Source organism: Apteryx rowi, unplaced genomic scaffold, assembly GCF_003343035.1.
Source record: "Apteryx rowi isolate R43461 unplaced genomic scaffold, aptRow1 scaffold_88, whole genome shotgun sequence".
Classification (NCBI taxonomy): Eukaryota; Metazoa; Chordata; class Aves; order Apterygiformes; family Apterygidae; genus Apteryx; species Apteryx rowi.
This window is the reverse complement of record NW_020451182.1, coordinates 1,678,089-1,698,088: the sequence shown is the minus strand read 5'-3', so window position 1 is coordinate 1,698,088 and position 20,000 is coordinate 1,678,089. Positions and strand designations below refer to the sequence as shown.

Genomic DNA, 20,000 nt, shown 5'->3' with positions numbered 1-20,000 from the left:
GCTTTATTTCTATTCCAGTTTTTGTGCCACAGAAAAAGTTGAAAGGTAGCACTTTGCTCATTCACAAAACAGGATCCTAACCAAATGCACTATGGTATACAGTAGTTTTGCTATATAACTTGAGTTTTTATTACTTATTTCATGAGAAAGGTTTTTTATGGTATTCATCGCTGTAATATCTGGGTCATTTCATGCATATAATAGATTGCAAATAAATTTAGTTGTTAAAAATAATTAAAATGTTCTTATTTATAAAAGCACAGATTAGTGGCTTTTTACTCTGCCACTGCCTCTAAGCGTAAAACAGAGATTTCTAAATACAATTTTTGCCTCTGTCTACAAAGCTTATAGGTACAAAGGAACATTGGCTGTCTATCATGTGTGTGCAAGTTGGTGCTATTATGAAGCAGTGTCTTTCTTTTTGCACTGAAATCCTCCCTTTGGCCAAAGTCAAAATATTCCTAACTGTCTAAGACCCAGTGAAAGGAGAGATGAAGGTGCTCTACCTGTCTAGTGCTGACACCGTAACTGGCTAGCTGAGGCAATTATCATCATGTTCTTGTCACTAACTTCTGCAGCATGCAGTCCTCTACCTGAACAGTATATGCTTGGTACCTTACAAAAAAAGTTCTCAGCAAGTTCCTCTTGCTTTCATAAATGGCAGAACTGGAGGAAGAACACACATGAATTCTGTTTTCAGGGAAAGGTAATTTTTCTGTAGCATGAGCAGAACATGAAGTAGAACAGAAACATGATATTAGACGGTGCCACACTGTGGTATGGTTCACAAGGAAGTGAAATAGCAGTTTGCTTATTCACAATGGAACAATTTTGCTGTGGTTGGACAACGTAATCTATGATCCCCTCAACTTTTTAGCACACCCTTCACAACCACATTTCCTGAACGTCTGAGTCCCTGTCCTGTGAGCACCAGAAGCCATGAAAAATAAGTAGAAAAGTAGGAATATTAATAAATGTCATTAGAAAATGTATCCTGTTGGATTTCATTACTTTGGGAGAAGAAATGTTGAGATGTTATAGCTCCTCTTTTTATATTTCATTACTCCTATTATAACATTTCTAAATAAGTGGGGACTCTGTAAGTTCTTCTTAAATCATATGCTGCTTAATTCCTTCTATTATCTTTCATAATTCCTACCAACAGCAAATTCTAGCCCTAAATCTAGCACATACATGCCCACGTACAGAAGTGTCACCCACTGGAGATAGATAGTATTTTAATTTATCGGTTGTCAGTCTCCTGAGCCTCAGGCTTTCCCTTCCCTACCACTTTATTTGTTTGCTTATTTGCTGGGCACTTTGTCAAAATTTCCATTTAAATGTTTGAGCTCAGTCAAAAATTTTCAGACTATCATCTTCATCCATACTGAAGGCAGGTCACTTAATTCACAATACAATGTAGATACTGTTCCAGCAATAAAATAACTCTGGTGAAGGCACAAATGCTTGGAACCCAGTTAATTTAGCCTACTGGTATGATCATCATTTATTCAGGAAGATTAAATATTAATGGAGAGTATGATCAGAATGCTGATCCATGGTTCCTTAACAGAATAACTCAAAAATCATTTTAGAATAGATCAGTCTGTCTTACAGTGAACCCACTATAGTAGATATATTTGTACTGATTTAGACACCCATCTTAGGTGCAATTCAAAGGAGCAAAGTTAGGACACCACATTCCCCATTTGGAGAGAAGCAGGTACCTTTAAAGAAACAGTTCCCTAAGCCAGGTTGCTTGAAGTAACCAGAAACGGACAATTCACACAGACCACCTGCATGTATATAGTGTTCAGAAACCTGAAGAGCAAAGACACTCAGGAACACTCTACTTGTTTTGTCCTTGTCTTCTTACTGATGGAGTCAGGTCCTATTCAGCATGAATAGAGGTCGCATAACGTGCCTCCCAGAAACTTACATTTAACTCTATTTTTAAGGAAAGAATCAATGAAAATCAAAAAATCAATAAATATTTCTTTATCTAACTGAAACTATTTTTAAAGGTTTATTTGCTTCAATTTTTGGATGTTTGTCTTGAGATCTTTTCACTGTTTTTTTTGGTTACTGAAGGTACACAGCTTATGAAAAAGAATACTTTATAAACACATTTTAATACTTCCCAGCAGCTCATATATAAGTTCGCCATAAAAGAATAATGTTTACTAAGTAGGGAGAGGGTCAATTCATGACAATTTGCAGGAATGATAAATAATAATAATAGAATAATATTTGAAGCTGGTATTTGTAAAGCAGCCTACAGGAATTAGCCCCAACTAATGCTTACTTTGAGTAGAATATTTGCATCAAGTTTCTTAGACTCCTTTGAAAAAGTTAGCCATAATATTAGTTTTATAGATGAGTTACATTTGGCACAGAAAGTTAAAGTGATTTGAAATGACTGCTAAATTTAAATACATTTGCTTAAGGTCACCTAAGGGGTGAGTGGAGAAGCCAGGAATAGAACTGAGAGGTTTGCACCATATGCTGCACATTCCATCTCTCTGTGTATAACAAGGAAGGCTTTGGTTTGGCCAACTTTGTGGTTCTGTCTGGTATACCCAGCAATTATTGGATTGAAGAGGGAGAAAGGCGTGGAATAATGGGTAGTGTTGCTTCCCAGCCTTTGTGGCTAAGATGAAGTATAATAGCATAGGAATTCCTATGGCAAACTAAGAAGTGCCAGAAAACCTGACCTGGTGTTATACATTGACTATAATCAAGTGTTTGGCAGCAAAACAGGCTGTAAGGAACTGTTTTATCCAGCCTGATAATTGGCTTTAACACTAAAAGGAGCTTCCTATGGCAACAGACTGTGAAGAAAGGAGTGCATGGGTCTGAAGAAGGGGATCTTTCAAGACAGAGGAGAAAAGGTATCTTCATACAGAGGCAAGCTGGGAGATAGCTCAGAGAAGCAACAAGGAAGAGATGAAAAGCTAGAACGAGCTGCTTTAAACAGACCCAGACCTGGAACCCAGAGGAGAGACAGGGTCTGGGTTTCCCTATTGAGTCTCAGAGGAGAGCTGGGAAGAAAGGCTGTTGACTTCTGCTCTTAGAGGGGCAGAGACTGTCACAGACGTGATCAGGTGGTTTGGAGGCCAACAAGCTCCTGGCAGAGATGACACTAAGGAGTAGAAAATGATGCAGACTCACTGCAAGGCTCCAGAAAGAGTGAAAATAAAAAGGTGAAAGTCTCGTCACTGTCGTGATGACTTTGTTGCTTTGATTCTTTGAAAGAACAGTCACAATTTTTATTACTTTGTGACCTAATCAGGATTCGATCATAGCTTTATGAATAGTTTCATACTTTTATTGACCCTGCACTTAAGTCCATTTCAGCCATTTACATAGTAATCTCCTTATTGTAAACTATAGCTTGCTGTCTGATGAGCACAATGATGCTCTGGCCTTTGTCAAGATGCACAGGAAATGCTGAAATAATAACCATAAACATATTGATAACCAGGAAAGACATTCCACAATGGATAGTCACAGCTGCACTTTGCTTGAAATAAATATGCCTTTTCATACTCATCACCTTTTCATACATATCATCTCAGAATCCTCCTTGAGTGCAATTTCATTGCAGCAGATACTTCTTTAAGTATTTTAAATCCACCTGTCAAAAGTCTAACAGCACAATAAGATGAATGACAGCCACTAGGATGAATGTCCTGGAGGGTCTCCCGCATGACATGGCTATCTGCTCCTGTAGGGTGTACATTTTCAAATAGCTTGCTATCCTCTCAGTGATTTGTTTTTCCTGTAATGCAATTTCCTGGTAAAATTTTTCATCTTACTCCAGACTTTCAGGTAGTATTATTATCTATTATTCTTTTGCTATAATCTTTTGGAGCCTTAGGGCAAGACTAGAACTCCACTTCATTTAGTCTAAAACAAACACCTGCACCAAAGATCTTTTGATGTAAGTAGAAAAACAAGAGACAACAAAAAATGTAGTCACTGAATACCAAATATACAGAATTCTACAGACTCAGTCAGTATGGTCAGTAATAGAAGTAGCAGATGTATCTATACTTGTTCCCCTTACTTTACCACTATGTTTTTGTAGGTTATTGTTAGACTGTTGAAAGTAGAATACCAAAGAGGCAACAGAAACACTTGCCCTCTCCCTTTGGGTCCTCACAAATTCCATGTCTGTCTATACCCTTCCAAACATGAGCACCATCTTCTCTTACTCGCAGCCACCCATACATAATGACTCCCAGATTTCCCCAAGAGAGGGTGCCTAGTGATGTCCTAGGGGCTGTTGTCTTGTGACTGATTTTGATGTCTAGAAAGGTGCAAACTCTGACTACATAGATTTTTTCCCACAGGGTCCAGTATTTAATAAGGCATAAGTTCCCACTGAAAATTTCCCTCAGCTGGGGCATTCATAAGGTGCAGTTGTAGGGTCTCTCCCCTCTTCTTAAATTACTATTTGTATGTCTTGTAGGAACTTAATTATCTTAAGTCTCCTTCTGTCAGCCTTGGTTGAACCTGGTAATCAGGTTCAATGTTACTAGAGAAGGATAAACATTCAGTTGCAAAAAGTCTGTTTACATAATCCTTATTTCCATAGGAAATGAGGAGAAACTTGTGTTTCTTCTTCACATTTTTATTTTGATCAAAGATTCCTTCTTCTGTAACCCCATATTTGTCTTGCATCTTACAATTCATTACTTCTGGGAAGCTACCTCTGCTGCTAAACAGAAGTAACTGTACACTGAGGAAGTGCTATAGGAACACTGCAGGAAAGGAGTAGGTGAGGTAATAACAGATTCTCCCCCTTCTATATTACACCTTTTGGTGAAATCTTTAAACACAAGCAGCTACAGTTTCAACAGCCCACAGGACACCTTAGATTGGAGAGTGTTGACCAATGGGAACTTGTAACATTGCAGTGGATGCACATTGTCATGTTTTGTAGTTCACAAGTCATCCTGAAATCTGAGATCGGGTTGTAGCTCTGAGATTATTCTATTTCCCACTCTGATGCAGTCTTCTACTAAATCATCTTGGTTTACTATTTTTTCAATTGTGTTGCACTGCATGTCCTTTGCACTATGTTGCTACATATAACTACTGCTACATTGGTGTGGATCTAAAAACAATTAAAAATAAAATGTTGTATACTATCATATTTATTTCCCAAGCTGAACAGCCCATTTTGGTTTCCCATCCCTTCTTCTTTGCTTGGAGATACTAGGGCCCTTTCTCTGACAAAAAAACATGCTGATCAACTCCCACTACCCGATGTAGCAGCCCTTTTAACAGGTGGCACATCTGCAGCAGCTGGGGCAGTGTCTGACTTGAAATGAGTTTTGCAGTTGACCACGTTTCAAAGGGGGCTTTCAACACAATATGGAAATCTCATATTGTTGAGAAATATGACAGCCACTTGGAGGTAGTAGTGAGCAAAGGTTTTAATGAAACTAACTTTTACCATCAAACCTAACTATGATAAAAAATAGAAAAGTGAGAGCTGCTGGAAGCCTATGAAATGTGCTATAAAAACACGTGCTATAAAACTGAGACGATATACATTTTCAGACTAATTTGATTGCTAGTGCAGATGCATAGCCGTTAATGCTCTATGGTTGATACATTAGTGGCAATTGAAAAAAGCCTGGCTTATTCTGTTTTCAGAAAACAGAGCATGATGTTGGCTGTAAATGTTCCTTTTAGCAGAATAGACTGAACATATGAAAAATTATTCATTATGAACATTTACAACCCACACATGTCATTAATATCATTTGACCACTCAACATAAAAGGTTTATTGTTTTTGGCAAAATAAGCTGCAAACATCCTTAATTGGGATGCAAATTTAATGCACAGTTTAGCACTGTTGACAGCTAAAAGGCTCATATGGACATTTCCATACATTTTTCCACTTATGTTACAGATGGTGAACAGCAGATATATAATCAAGAGCCAAAATTATTTCAAAAATGTAGTATTCTTATTTCACAATTTTTATATGCTTGTCAATATTGCAAGACTGACTTTAAAATTTTCTTCTCTGGAGAAGTATACAAAATGAACAAATTAGTTTTTGTAATGAAATCAAATATGTGAGAAAACTTGGAAAGCTACAACTTCTAATATTTTTAGGTCTAACTGAAAAACAGCTTCAATCAAAACCATGGCACAGGCTTGATAACTCTTAGACTCTAGTATTTGCCTGCTGACAAAAAAGATTTAAGTTACAGATCACAAAGTATTGACTACTTCTATTTTCCAATCACTGAAGTGAAGTTCAGCACATGTAAACATCTGAGACATACTGCTGGCTAGCACAAGGCATACGTGGTCTGATCTATACCCTACTAAATTCACGGTAAGATTTGCACTGATTTTAATGGGAGTTTGGTCAGACTTATTTTGCTATATCTATATATCCAGAACTGTCTCAGCACTGAAGCCAGATGGCACAGACTGTCCTAGGTCTGTGCTATTAAACACTATTACTATCCAAAACAGAGAGGCTACATGAAAGCTGCCTACCAGGAACGGTTCCTTGTCTGTGCTAACTCCTAAGCCATACCAAGGAACTGTGTGCTAGCTGGTCTGGGCCAAAGTTATGCCAGGGAACATTTAACAGCGTAGATGACTGAGTTTCAGTGATGTTCAGTTTACTAGCATAGATGTAGCCACTGTGGTCCAGCACAGTGCAAACTTCTCCACTTATCTGCAGTTAGTGCAGTCCAGTCCTACTTTGACTACACTGTCTTTTGCTTTGATAGGAGGTACTTACAGGCTAGCTGGGCAGAATGACACCATTGAAGCGATTTCCCTTTCATTTTCTATATGTATTTAAATCTATGTTGAAGTTGTTAGTAATTCTCTGTATCATTCAAAATCTGTATAAAATGCTAATTTCTCTCAGATCATAGAGCTCTGAATCTTTCTAATCATACAAAAACTGTTTCCGAATCCTTTTTTTTGTGTGATCTGAAAGGCTAAGAAAGCATTCTTATGCCAAATATTATTGCTATCCTTCAATTAAAATGCAGGAATACTTCAGGATTTCCCTAGAAGATGCATGAATACTCTTTGTGTATGCCTATGCTTACCTGCATATGATTCTGAATGTTCTGTGCAATTATACATATTTTTTTCATCTTTTGATCAACATAAATGTGTTTACTTCTATCTCAGTATCAAGCACTGCTTGTGCCTTGAGTTTTTAGAATGTGTGATTAAAGTACATTGTTAAAGTATGCTTAAATACACTAGAATAAACTTGTAGAAACTTGCAGGTTAGTTGCACTTGAGCAATTCAATTTACTGTAACAATCTGCAAATAAGAAGTGGAGGTTTTCTTCATTTATACAACGTTGCCAACAAAAATACCAGGCTACTCAGAATTCCAGAAAAAAGAGGTGTTGCTTCATCTGGGAATAGAAAGTGATCCCTTTTGATGTAAACTGCAGCTTCTTATATGGATATAACTACATATTACACCTGTGACTGTTTAACTGTCATCATTTAAAAATCACATTAGTGAAAACACAGTTCAGTAAGTAACATACTGGAGTCATTAATAAATCATTAAGCTGTTGCTCACAGTCATTTAGAAAGTTGCCAGTATTATCACATTTTCATTAATAACATTTCCCTTTGTTATATAGAGGAATGTAAGACTATCTGAATAAAATTGCTTCATGTGGAGTTACARCTATAAAGATTTTTTCTTTTAACTTACTCATAAGGCACACCACATAAAGTCCTGTTTTGGGTCTGGCCTCCTCCCTTATGGGTAAATCTGTCATGTTATCCTTAAACACTAGGTTGATCCGCCTTTTGAGTAAATAGGCCCAGTACGCAGCCAGAATACCCAATCTACTGCAAGTCTGCCATCTCATCAAGCTTGCTGTCTTTGTGAGTATTGAAAGATGTTCGAGAAACAGTAATTTTTGCTCTTCTAAACCAGCTTACCACAGAAAAGTACATACATACCTAGTGTAAACGTCAACATACCTATACCATGATTACTGACTTTTACATTGCTACAGTGGTATAAGGGGATATTCAAATAAATGAGAATTCAAACATGACTACTTTATTTATAGCCAGCTTTGATTAAAAAGCAGGAATTACAAATCGTTGTTTTGCTACACAAATCTTACCAATAAAATGCTATACATATACAAAACAGAAAGCTAGGTCAGTCACTGTTTTTTTACTAAAGACCACACCTTTGCACAGGAAGATAGAGAGCTGAGTTAAGTTGCCAAACCTCTTATCTGTTTGTCTGTTATATAGTAGGAAGAACTTACTTTATTGACTGGAAGAATACTTTTCACATTGAAGTAGAATCCAAAGTAAACCATGTTAAAAACTCCATGGCGGCCCAATGTTGCAGTGAGACCTTTGTTGAGTCCCTGGAATCCCAGACCATCAGTTTTAATAATCTGCCGAGCTTGCACAAAGCTGGATGGTTGCTGCACAAGTTAAACAAAAGAAGAAAGAGATCATCTTTACAAAAAGAAAACAAAAACCATAGCCTCATTTCAATCCTGTTGATTATCACAGTGTTGCCAGTTCTTGTCATTTTAACTTACGTCTTACCATGCTTGTTATTGTCCCTAAAAATTCAAGCTGGATTCCTGTGACGTGCAAATCACAATTTTCATTAAAAAAAAATTATTCTTCTGATTGCAGAAGAAAGCTGAAAGCATGATATAAGAGTACTCTAAAAGACAATGAGTCCTAAAGCAAAGAAAAAGATGTTAAACTCATCATTTTAATTAGATTTTATAGAACAACTTGTGGCCTTGAATATGTGAATCTGGTAATACTGTTTTTACTATTTACTATGCTGTTAAGGTTATGACAGATAAAACTTTTACACAACTAGAGTATAGAACATTTATTCTGCACAATAAGAGGATAAAATATCTTCTATAAAATAACTTCTATAAAATAGCTTCTACAGTAGAACCAATGACACAGGAACATGCATTGTGAAGGAGGGATGAAAGAACCAAACTGGAGTAGGAAATTTTTGAGCCATTCTACCTAGGGAAGTAAGTCCTTGTGTGAGTTGTGTAAGTTTAACATTCTAGTGACTTATACCAATTATAAGCAAATGGAAATTATAGAATTCACGGCATAATAATAAACTTTTTTTTGCATAAGTATCCACTTGGAAATCCTGTTTTGTCCTCCTACTGAAATATTTGACTTAAAAAGGGTAGTTAGATTTTGAAAAATCAGAACATTCATTTAAATTCTAAGGTACAGATTTAGGAAATTGATGTTTAGAAATCCTGTTTTGAAAACAGTGCCCAAAATAGACAGAAATCCTCTTAGCCAACTACTATCTGATGGAAGCCAGAAAGGAAGAAACTTCCCCAGAACTGGTCTTCTGTAATGACCAATTCCTTTAAAGTATCTTATCTTGGCCGCTGACAGACAGGATCTGCCTGTATACATGCAGGTCTGATCTGTTTTTTGGTATACTCAGTGATACTTGGTATGCCTTCTGATGTGACCCCTCTAACATTTTAGAACTCTTTTTAGCAGAATTATAGAAAAGTTCCTTTCAAAAAGTTTGTTGACTTGAGTTTGGTTTTCTCCAAAGCATAAAGCCAGCTCTGGGTAACCAAATATTTAATTAGAAAGGCAAAACATGACTTCCTCTAGGACGCTCAGACATGAAAATACAGAAGAATTTTGACTACAACACTGTGAATACTGCTAATTTCAATACACTTATTTGTTTAATGAGTTTCCATTTCAAAATATCACTGTGGTAGATCAACAGCATCAGCCAAATGATCCCTATTATATCCAACACAGCATATGACTGCTTATTTAGGTGACTGACAAGGTTACTCTTTAATACCAAGTTTCATTCTGGTTTTCATATTTAGGAACTAGTATTGACCTGTTGATGCTCTGCATATATTTTACTGTAGTTTACTTTGTAAAGTACTCCCAGGAATTCAAAGCTGTTTAATGAGATCAAAATCTATTCTAAAATGTAGATATCCAAAATGAAATTTGGTCCAGTTACTAGGAATAACATCCTTTCTCATGAAATGAAATCTTCTAAATGAAGATTAGATCTATAAAAAACAACCAGTGGTCCTGAATAAAGTGATTAAAACTGTAGATGGCAACTTTCAACACTAAGGTATACATCAGTCTTATCCTGAATATAAATTTACTAATGACTCAGAAGGCCAAGCCTGCCCGTTGCAGAATGCCTGAGATGGGATTCATCAGTTCAGATGCAGATGCCTGCAATGTCCACATCTACACCTGACCTACTCATCAAGACTCCCTTTCATTCACTGAAGTAAATAGACCCTAGAAAGCAGTTCACCTCATCCAAAGTAGACATGTAAAATATCTTGCTCTACAAGGCTTACTTTTCTCCAGTGGTGATGGAAGGACCTTAGGATGACTAACTCAGATGGAAGAATTTATTGCATAAACATCTGGAGTGGGATTCACTTCACCCAGCTATTGCCTTATACTCAGAAGAGACCTAGTCAGTGAAATCTGAAGTCAGATTCTTCTCACCCTAAAGCAGACACATGTATTTATTTAGTTAATCACACCCCTAAAGTCAGGTGAGATGATTTTTATCACTGCATCTCTTTCTGTAGCCAGTTTGTTTTCCCTAGGGGGTAAAGTTGGTCAGGTTGTGAAATCTGAAAAGAAGAAAAAGAAACAAACAACAAGGTGGTGGGGCTGCTATCAGGTTCTTTTAATAAAAAATCACTGCAATATTTTCACCCAGAGTGATCCACATTACAAACATGCCAATATGTGATTTATAGTGGCCCTCCTCTTTAAAACTATCAACCCTAGAAAGATGATCTGGTACCATAGAATAATTCAACTGTCACCATGGTGTGTGCATATTTGTTTTGGGGGTGTGCAGGAGTCTGGGTGTGGGTGTATGTGCTCATGCTCTTCCTTGTTCCTTTAAACAAGATATATTTATTATTTCAATACAATAGTCAAAGAAATATGTGAATTGCATTAGATTTCATCATATAGTATGAAAGCTACACAATGGGTAAGTACATACTTTACTTAACCCTTTTAGAAAAACAGTGCATGGTAATGAAGTGAGTGTACTTACACTGTATAATAACATGCACATGCTTCTCCCAGTAGGCTTAAGTTTACAGAAGATAGCATGCTTTAAAGAAAAAAATATTTTTTATTCCTGAAATCTGCTTTAGTGTGGAATGTTCTTTAGCATATTCTCAATGAGAACTGCAGCTTATGGTAATGAAGTCACTAGAGTTTTCCTGGTTCACAGCAAATTCTGAAATTTTAGCACTTTTTAAAAAAGATATATTAAATATTGATATAGCCATGATTTAGCTGTCTTTGTGATTTAAGAACATCAGTCTATGGCTTTTTTCATTAGGGCAGATAGACACTTTTAGTTACATTTTAGAATTTTATTTGTACAATAACATATTATGATTTGAATACTGTGAATGTTGTCATTAAAATACAATCTTTGGTTTCTCTTTCTGAATTTAAAGAATTTTCACTTAAAACAAAACAACTTAGAATGTTTTTGAACAGTTACAGTATGGTTATTGGATTATTCTGAAGGTCACCAAGAAGAGATGCAGAAATTAAAGTAGAATAAAATTTACATAAAATTGACTAAGTAAAATACCTCAGACTTTGTTAAAAAGTCTGAAATAAAGGAAAAAGAATTTAAAATGTATGAATAGGAAGTATCTATTGCCCTCTTGTAATTTTGCAGGAACTAGTGTGCTCAAAATATAATACTGGTGTATTTACACTCAAAACCAAAATTTTTATTAATAGAGGTTAATTGTATCTTCATGACTATGAGGCAGAGAGATCAAGAATATCTGCTTACTTGACTGAGGAACAGACAGGCTGGAGCAGTGGTAATTCACAATTTTTTCATATCATCTTCATAAAATGAGATCCTCTCATGCATTACTTTCTCCCACTTCCAGTCTCTCTCCCTCCAGGATCCTAATCTTCTTACTCCTGTACAGTATTAGCTCTCTGTTTCACTGTTTTTTCTGCCCATGGTTAAAAAATATCTAGGCTGGAGACTTAGAGCAATCAGACATTTCTTTTGGATGCACTGAGAGACTAACATAAATTTGCAAAATGTTTTAAAAATTTATTCTCAAAGAGAATGCTTCTCTGAATGAGTTACAGAATAACTCTATGACATTTGGAAATGAATAGAAGCATTTTGTGAGATTATACATGAGGATTTAGGCCCAAACAGCTTATGTAAATGGCCAGGTGATAAATCTCTTTGCTGTGTATCCCAAAAGAGGGTTCAATTTGTGCAGACAAGTGATACAAGGCAGGCAAATATTAAGTCAGCCAAAGCTTAATAGAAGAATATGCAAAAATCTTGCCTCACTAGGGATCCAGCCAAGCTTTCATGCCATGCTTATGTGATTTGGTACTTTTACCATAATAGGTACAGCTGATTTCTTAAAAGATTTTGAAAGAGTTGATTTGACATTTGTTAGTCTTATTCACTGAGAAATAAAGGAAGGAAATCCTGCAGAAACTTTTCATGGCTTTCCAGATTCCAGTCAGAACAGCCTCTGACAATACCTCCATATTTCTATTTTGATATATACAAGAACTGCAATGGGAAGAATAGCATAGAAATAAAAAAAATGCTGAAAATATATAATAAAAATTTAAAAGTATTGGTCTCAGATTTATTTGTAGGATCAGGGAACATTTGGAAAGTTTTTATTTATCTGGATTAGATACCCATTTGTACTCCTAAGTAATGCAATCCTCTTATACAAAGCTTGAAGGTTTGGTTTCTAGGTAAATGGAGGGGAAATTAACCTTCTTCCCACAAGAAGGCTGAAATGAAAACTTCCACAACCAGGGACTAGATTATATACAAGAAAAGAAGATTCACTCCTGGTGCATAAAGGCTTGAAGGCCTAAGGCCTGTCTTTACGCTTAAAGGCATAAAGGCCTGTCTATATGTGGCTGTGAGGTTTTCCATGGTGACCGTTGCAGGCACAGGGGGAAGTCATCTTCCAAATGTATAGGGGTGAAGCCCTCTCCTGAAGATCTCCAGTATATTCACTGGGCTGGATTTTTTTAATGTGGAAATCTTTTAACTACTCTCTGAACTACGAAAGACTTTCAAGCAGCAGATCAGAGTTTCAGCTTCGATGCAACTGTGCCAATTTGAATGGGCTACAGATCTAGTTTAATCAGTGAAGGCAGCGAGCATCCAGTGCTGAAACCTGAAAGTGGATTCCACTGAACTTTTCCCCCATTCAATGCACATTGCAATATGTTGCCAAATATTTGAGCAACATATTTAGAGAAAAGTTGTATTCGGTGCTAAAGGATAAAGTAATTTTTTGATGTTGTATCAGCTGTACACTGACCAAGGTATTTTAAATGGGAGAGAACAACTCATCACAAAAGTCTTGGTATTTTCCTTCACGACAAATCACTGTCAAGCGGACAACAGGGTGGGGAGAACTGAACAGAAGGATGTTGGCCAATGTTTTGAAAGGAAAGGAAGAGAACAGTTACCTGTTACTGCCCTAACTACTACAACTAGGGTGGTGTTTCAGCAGTGCTCCCAATAAATACAAATGAAAAACAGCTGGGACAGGCCAGGAAATAGTTTGAGATTTCTTAATTTTTCTCTCTCTGCATCAGGATTGTGAAGTGCTAGGAGGAAGATGAAACAGAAATCTCCTCTGAACCCATAATAATCTATTGGCTCCAGGCACGCATCTAACCCTTAGGTATAAGTTCCTACAGCAATAAGCATTTGGTAGTTTAGTATGAAGCTGGAGAGCACCAACAGGAGAAATAACTGTCCTAGAACAGTTGGGATTTTGGCGGTTAACATGCACCTTTGTATGAAGAGAGAATGACAGAGCATGGATTTTGTGGTATGGCAGACGAATATCCTACTCCACAGACCATTAGCTTTTAAAGATGGGGAGAGTATGGAGAAAACTGACTGGGAGCTGCATGTCTATTTTCCTTCTTCACTTTAGCCTGGAACATTTCCAACATTAAAATTAACTGAAATTAGTGCATTCCTGTGAACACTTTCATTTTGATGAAGCACTGTTTTCCAGCTGAATTTTTTCCCCATTCAGCAGTAACAAGAGGTATGGACAAAGTTCATGTAATATCAGTCTGCCTTATTATATAACTATTTTCTGGTTTGTGCTTATAGATGTGAAGACTGATAAAATACATTTTTATTTAAAAAAGCAGTATGGCTAGTAGTTCATTCATCCTGTGATCTCTTGTCCTTTTGCATTAATATATTTCCTTGGATAGTAGCTTAGCCATCATTGTTTCTAAAATATGAATGTGGATTTTCAGTAATCCTTGTTATTAATATAATGCTGGCTCACTTTATGAATTATATTTATAGGAAATGCAAGGGAAATTCAACCAAAACTGTCAAATGTACCCTCTATATTTTTAACATAAAAGACATGAGTTGGACCCTGGCTAGGGAATGGGGTATTGGTGTTTTAGGCTAACCTTCTGCGCCCACTCCAAATCTGGAGGTGTTTGGGGTAAATGCACTGGGTACACCAGTTTCAGATTTATACTTCTGTCCAACAACTTCTCATAGTGCTGCACCACTGGCTGCTCTGGAGGGAGGAAGGTACGCTTGAGGCACAGAATATTTGCAATGGAGATGCTGACACAGCTGACAATACTGTATGCCTATGTATCTCTTCAGAAGACCTTGTCTGCTAAGTCTCTTCTCTCTTTTTCTATCTCTGTTAAGCTTGTGGGAAAATCATTTGCATCAGCCCCATATATTCTATTAAAATATAGACATCTTGGTCTAAAAATGAACTTTGAAGTGTCTTATACCTGATCAAGCAAAAAAAAAGAAGAATGAAGCAAATCTCATACCTCTGTGAAGGCACTCCGATTTGTCTGTAAGCTAACCTTTACTACTTCAAAAGGGTTAACCACAACTGCTTCTGTTAATCCAGATCCCAAGCCAGCAACTGCAAATGCCTAGGAAAGTTAGATCAATCAATATTTAAAAATTAAGTTTTCATGAGCACATGTAGTAAAATGCCCCATACATCATATTATGAAACTAAATGATACAATGAAAACTGAGAGATTACAGTAATACAGCAGTATTCTATTACTAAACAGCTTTAGGCCTTGATTAGATGCTGACAGTTCATCAAGAAGAAATTACAATAGCCACAAATCACGTTCCAAAAATTTAAAATAAAGTGTCATAGTGCTACAAAAAAATTCTTTTTTCATCTAGAAGGCAAACTGGTACTGATTTATGATGAAACATGGCAAAAAATCCTCTCACATTATCTTTGGTGGAGTCTGAATATATAGCTTAAAATACAATAGCTTAAAAAATGCAAAAATGCACCGAGCATTAAACACACAATATTAATATATAACTTAAAAAAATAAAGGAAATGTAAGAAACTTTCAAATTGTGAAGTACTTCAGCAAAATGCACAAGTCAAATAAAAGTCCTTTTAAGTAAATATCAATCCAAAAAGGTTTATATGGGGATGAGTGGTGCACATGGAAATGTCAGCATTCTCTGCAAGGATGAATTAACTCTGTTTGCTCAGAAACTGATGGCATATTACAGCAGATGATTTAACTCCATTTACTTAGAAACTGATGGCACTTTACAGCCAGAAGAATGGAGAAATTCACTGCTTTGCTTTCCAGAAGGAAGCAGCATTTAGAAATACATTAACTTATTTGCAATAGAAAAATAATATTGAAATATTCAGGTCAATTAAGAAAATTCAGAGGACTTATTTTTTGTGATCACTTTTAGACTTTTATTTAATTTAATGTCTCCAAACTATCCATGGTCTGAAAAGAGTTCCAAGACCACAACAGAATACACTGAGTACCTTTGCTGAAATTCAAGGAAACCCATGGTAAGGAAAAAACAACAGTGAGGAAAATAACTTATTCAATTCAGAGGATGTTGAACAGGAACCGGATCTAACTGAGAGCTCAGGAAAGAGGAGAATGGAAGAGTAGTGGCAACCTCCAGCCATACTGCTTTGGAGATCATCGTCTTATCAATGGACCTATTTCTCCAATATGAGGTGGGAACATAACCTGTCCCCTTCACCATCAACTATGAGATTGAAGCCAACAGGAGAGAGGTGCTAGTGTATGCATCTCTCTTAACAGTAAATGCTGTCTTGATGTGAGCTCTGTTGGGGCATTTAGAAGCATTCTCTCTAGCTTAGCACAAAACACCTCTCAATCTTTTCTTCCCTCACTACCATGGCTATTTTAGAGGCATAAATGACTCTAAGGTAACAGCACTGCACCAAAAATGTGCAAGGATGTCTGGGATGTTTGACGGTAGCTGCATCTGCTATATGAACCAGAGCAGCCTTTGGTCAGCTCTTGCACGTTTACAAGTTTCCAGCATATTTTCCTCGAAAAAAAGTGAGTCTACCATGGAACCTTAAGCTCTGTTCTTTCCACTTGCTAGAGAACAAATAACAGCCTCACTATTTACATCTAAGGGAGAAAAGAGTCTGCTGAAAAATGCCAGAAAAAAACCAAGATACTATAAACAACTACAGGTCAGTGGAATAATTAAGAGGAAGAGGAAACTCCCGCTAACTTATTTACTATGTTTCCATGACCATTTAACCACTGCAATTGAAGGCAAATAAGAAGGGCAGTAACACTATTTGAAACATAAAGCCCTGTAGTAATGATAAAGCAAATGTCTCCTGGTTTTTTGAGGTTTTGGCTCACATGGCATGGAGAGTTATTTGCTCTCACAAGACAGCCATCACAAACTTCCATTCTGAGAGTCAAAACTATAAAAAGATTCCAATTCAAAACTCACCTGACCAAGAAATATACAATACAGGTGTTCAGGATTTTCTTGTTTGCTAAACATCCTCTTCCAAATAATTCACATTTTTAGTCTTGCATAAAACTCAAATACATCAATTACGATATACATATACATCAAAAATGACGAATGACAAGCTACATACGGACTCTTCTAAGGTGACTGTGGCTATCCATGTAACAAATGTTATGTCACTGTAGTGAATTATTGTTAAGATATCTGACACAGAAATTAATGTAACTATCATTTAGTTACAAAATGCTATTATCAGTGTTTTCAAGTAACAAGTATGTTCTGCAAAACTGCGATTGGTTGAACTGATCCCTTTAACTTTAGGTTTCTTCTCATACAGGAAGAAATGGGTAGGACTATTCAGTACACACATATTAAATTAGAACATGAAGTTTGGTATCCATACTTACCAGTCCTGGTGGTAATGATGCATACCCTAGTAGCTTTTTGTATTGTTCAAAGGTGAAAAACTGTAAATAAAAGTTACGCTTAATTTGTATGGAAAAAGTTGCTTATGACTTACTTATGCAAATTAGTAAAACCAAACCACAATGTAGCTTTGTTACCTCATATCCTGTGTAGCCAAGTGCAGTTTTGCAAAATAAGTATAAGCCACTTTATTTCATGTGCTCTGTAGCAATGTTAGACATGGATTAATAGAGAATTAGGCTCAGAATTGATTTTATTAGTGTATCATGCACAATACGAGCACAAAAGGAGTTACAGTACTGTTTTACATAAGAGTTCACTTACAATACATAGTTCATATTTTTAATTTATTAACTTTTCTCCAACATCTAATTATCATATATTAATGTAAATGGAGGTAGCAGATATCATTTCTCACAAGAAATGACCCTCACAACTTTAATAAACTGTAATTACAGATTTTGAAGATGAGAAGCGTATATATTTTAGTAACCTTTCACTGTCAACAGACACCTTTCTTTCACTTTTTGCTTTTCAGAAATAAATTTTTAACCCAGTTGTCCGCTTCCAGTCAGTGGTGCTAAGAAGTTCTGAGCATCTGCAATTCTTTAGAGGGTGAGTTTTAAAAGCTGTACTCTTTGTGTCTGAACTTCAAGAAAGAAATTAGAAGCTCAGTTTTTCTTGCACCAACATGGAGGAAGGTAACCATGTGCATATGGTTCTCATTGAGACCTAACACTTCTTGCCACCCAAACCTATTAATTCTCAGGATATTTATTGTGAAATTTTCTCAAAATCAAGACAGAATAAATTAATGACTTTGTTCTTCCAAGAAGACTGTTAAGAATAATCCTGACTGCACTGAAGTCAGTAATAAGATTGCCATCAACCTTTATGCAGACAGACTTTCACTGCCTGTTCCCTTTCCTTTGGGCATAAACTCTAAGACGCATCAGTAAAGTATTTTCAAGAGAAAAGGTATTTGTGATATTTTGCAAATTACTGGTAAGACATCCTCTGGAATACAGCACACAGTCCTGGCCACCCCTATTTAAAAAAGATGAACTCGAACCAGAACATATTCAAAACAGAGTTACCAGGATCACAAGGAGAACAGAAAGATTTTTTTGGAGAGAGGACTGAAGGAGGTTAAACACTTGTCTTGTTTAGTTTAGCAAAAGAGAGGCTTCAAGGGGATGAAAAACAAGGAAGGTAAAGGATATGTAACATGAAATTAATGGGTATAAACTACTTATAAACAGAATGTAGCTGGAAATCTTATGAAGCTTTCTTAAAGCCAAAGGAAGGGGTTCTGAAATAGTCTTCCAACACTCTTTGTTTAATGGGGGAAAAATCTTAATCACTTGTAAGGTAGAGTTTGATCAGTTTATGAAGGGATCAGTTTATTAAGGTTTTTTTTATAAGACAGTAGAGAACTGGACTTGCTGACCTAAGAGAACATTTCCAGTACAGCGTTTCCATGTACAGCAAGTCCCTCCCAAACCCACATTGTTTCAAATTCATATTCTACAAATGTGTTGCTGAAGCCACTTAAAAAGCGTTTCAGTTTGCTGCCACGTAAGACAGTTATGAGAGTAGTGAAGAGGATCTAGCATGAGGAATGAGGATAGAAGAAAACCCTGTGGATTATAAAGACAAGATAGGTATCTGAGTTCCAGATAAAACCAAAGATATTGGAAATATTTATTATTCCATGTAATTTTCACTGACGGAAGTACACAAAGCCTGGAACTACAGCGCACTAGTTCAGAGTTCTGTAACCAGTAATCAACAAGTATCCACTACTTTGCATGCATACATAAGGAAAGTGGCTTTCACATGGTACTTCCAGTATTATGGGACTGAATGATGAAAATCTGTCACAGCTTCACCAAGACTACATAAGCACAGCTGTATATTTACTAGAGCCAGAGCTCTCACACCCCTACATATCAAGAGTAAATAACTAGAACCTCTTATTTGGCTACTTTCTAAAGTTCAGGTCTCATTGGGCTCATTGAGTGCACAAAATTAGCACTTGGCTAATTTAAATCAAGCTGATTCAAACAAAGGTGGCATCCTCTGAAAAGCTGTGCTTTTGGCTTCCACATATGAGGCCAAGTTTCCTTATATAATACCTTCCCATGCATGTGCCAATCAAACTGTTCCACCAGGACAAGGGAAGCAATGGCAAATGAAGCCAACAGCGATGTAGGAATCTTAAGAGACATAAAGGAATAGAGTTCTCCAGGTAAAACAGAAAGATTGGGTGACTTGTGCTGCGTCTCAGCCAAAAAAGACAAGTTCATTCACTCAGTTATCTCAGACCTACCAGAGCAAACCAGCTTTTGTCCTAAACCACACATACAGGACCATGAGTAATAAACATCACATTGTCATTTTAACCTGCTTAAAACCCTGTGCTATCACAGAATCACAGAATCGCTGAGGTTGGAAGGGACCTCTGGAGATCACCTACTCCAACCCCCCTGCTCAAGCAGGGTCACCTAGAGCACATTGCGCAGGATTGCATCCAGGCGCGTTTTGAATATCTCCAGAGAAGGAGACTCCACAACCTCTCTGGGCAACCTGTTTCAGTGCTCTGTCACCCTCACAGTGAAAAAGTTTTTCCTCATGTTCAGATGGAA

At 36.6% G+C, this 20,000-nt stretch overlaps 1 protein-coding gene across 2 annotated transcripts in view; it reads right to left on the bottom strand.

Annotated features, from left to right (window-relative positions):
- Window positions 1-20,000, bottom strand: part of SLC25A21 (solute carrier family 25 member 21) — a 159,947-nt gene that overhangs the window by 6,649 nt on the left and 133,298 nt on the right. For both annotated transcript variants that reach the window (XM_026090850.1, XM_026090849.1), the window contains exons 5-7: window positions 17,334-17,393; window positions 14,940-15,047; window positions 8,306-8,470 (exon numbers count right to left, since the gene is read on the bottom strand). In XM_026090850.1, the coding sequence (XP_025946635.1) occupies window positions 8,306-8,470; window positions 14,940-15,047; window positions 17,334-17,393 (333 nt within the window). The remainder of the gene's footprint in view (window positions 1-8,305; window positions 8,471-14,939; window positions 15,048-17,333; window positions 17,394-20,000) is intronic.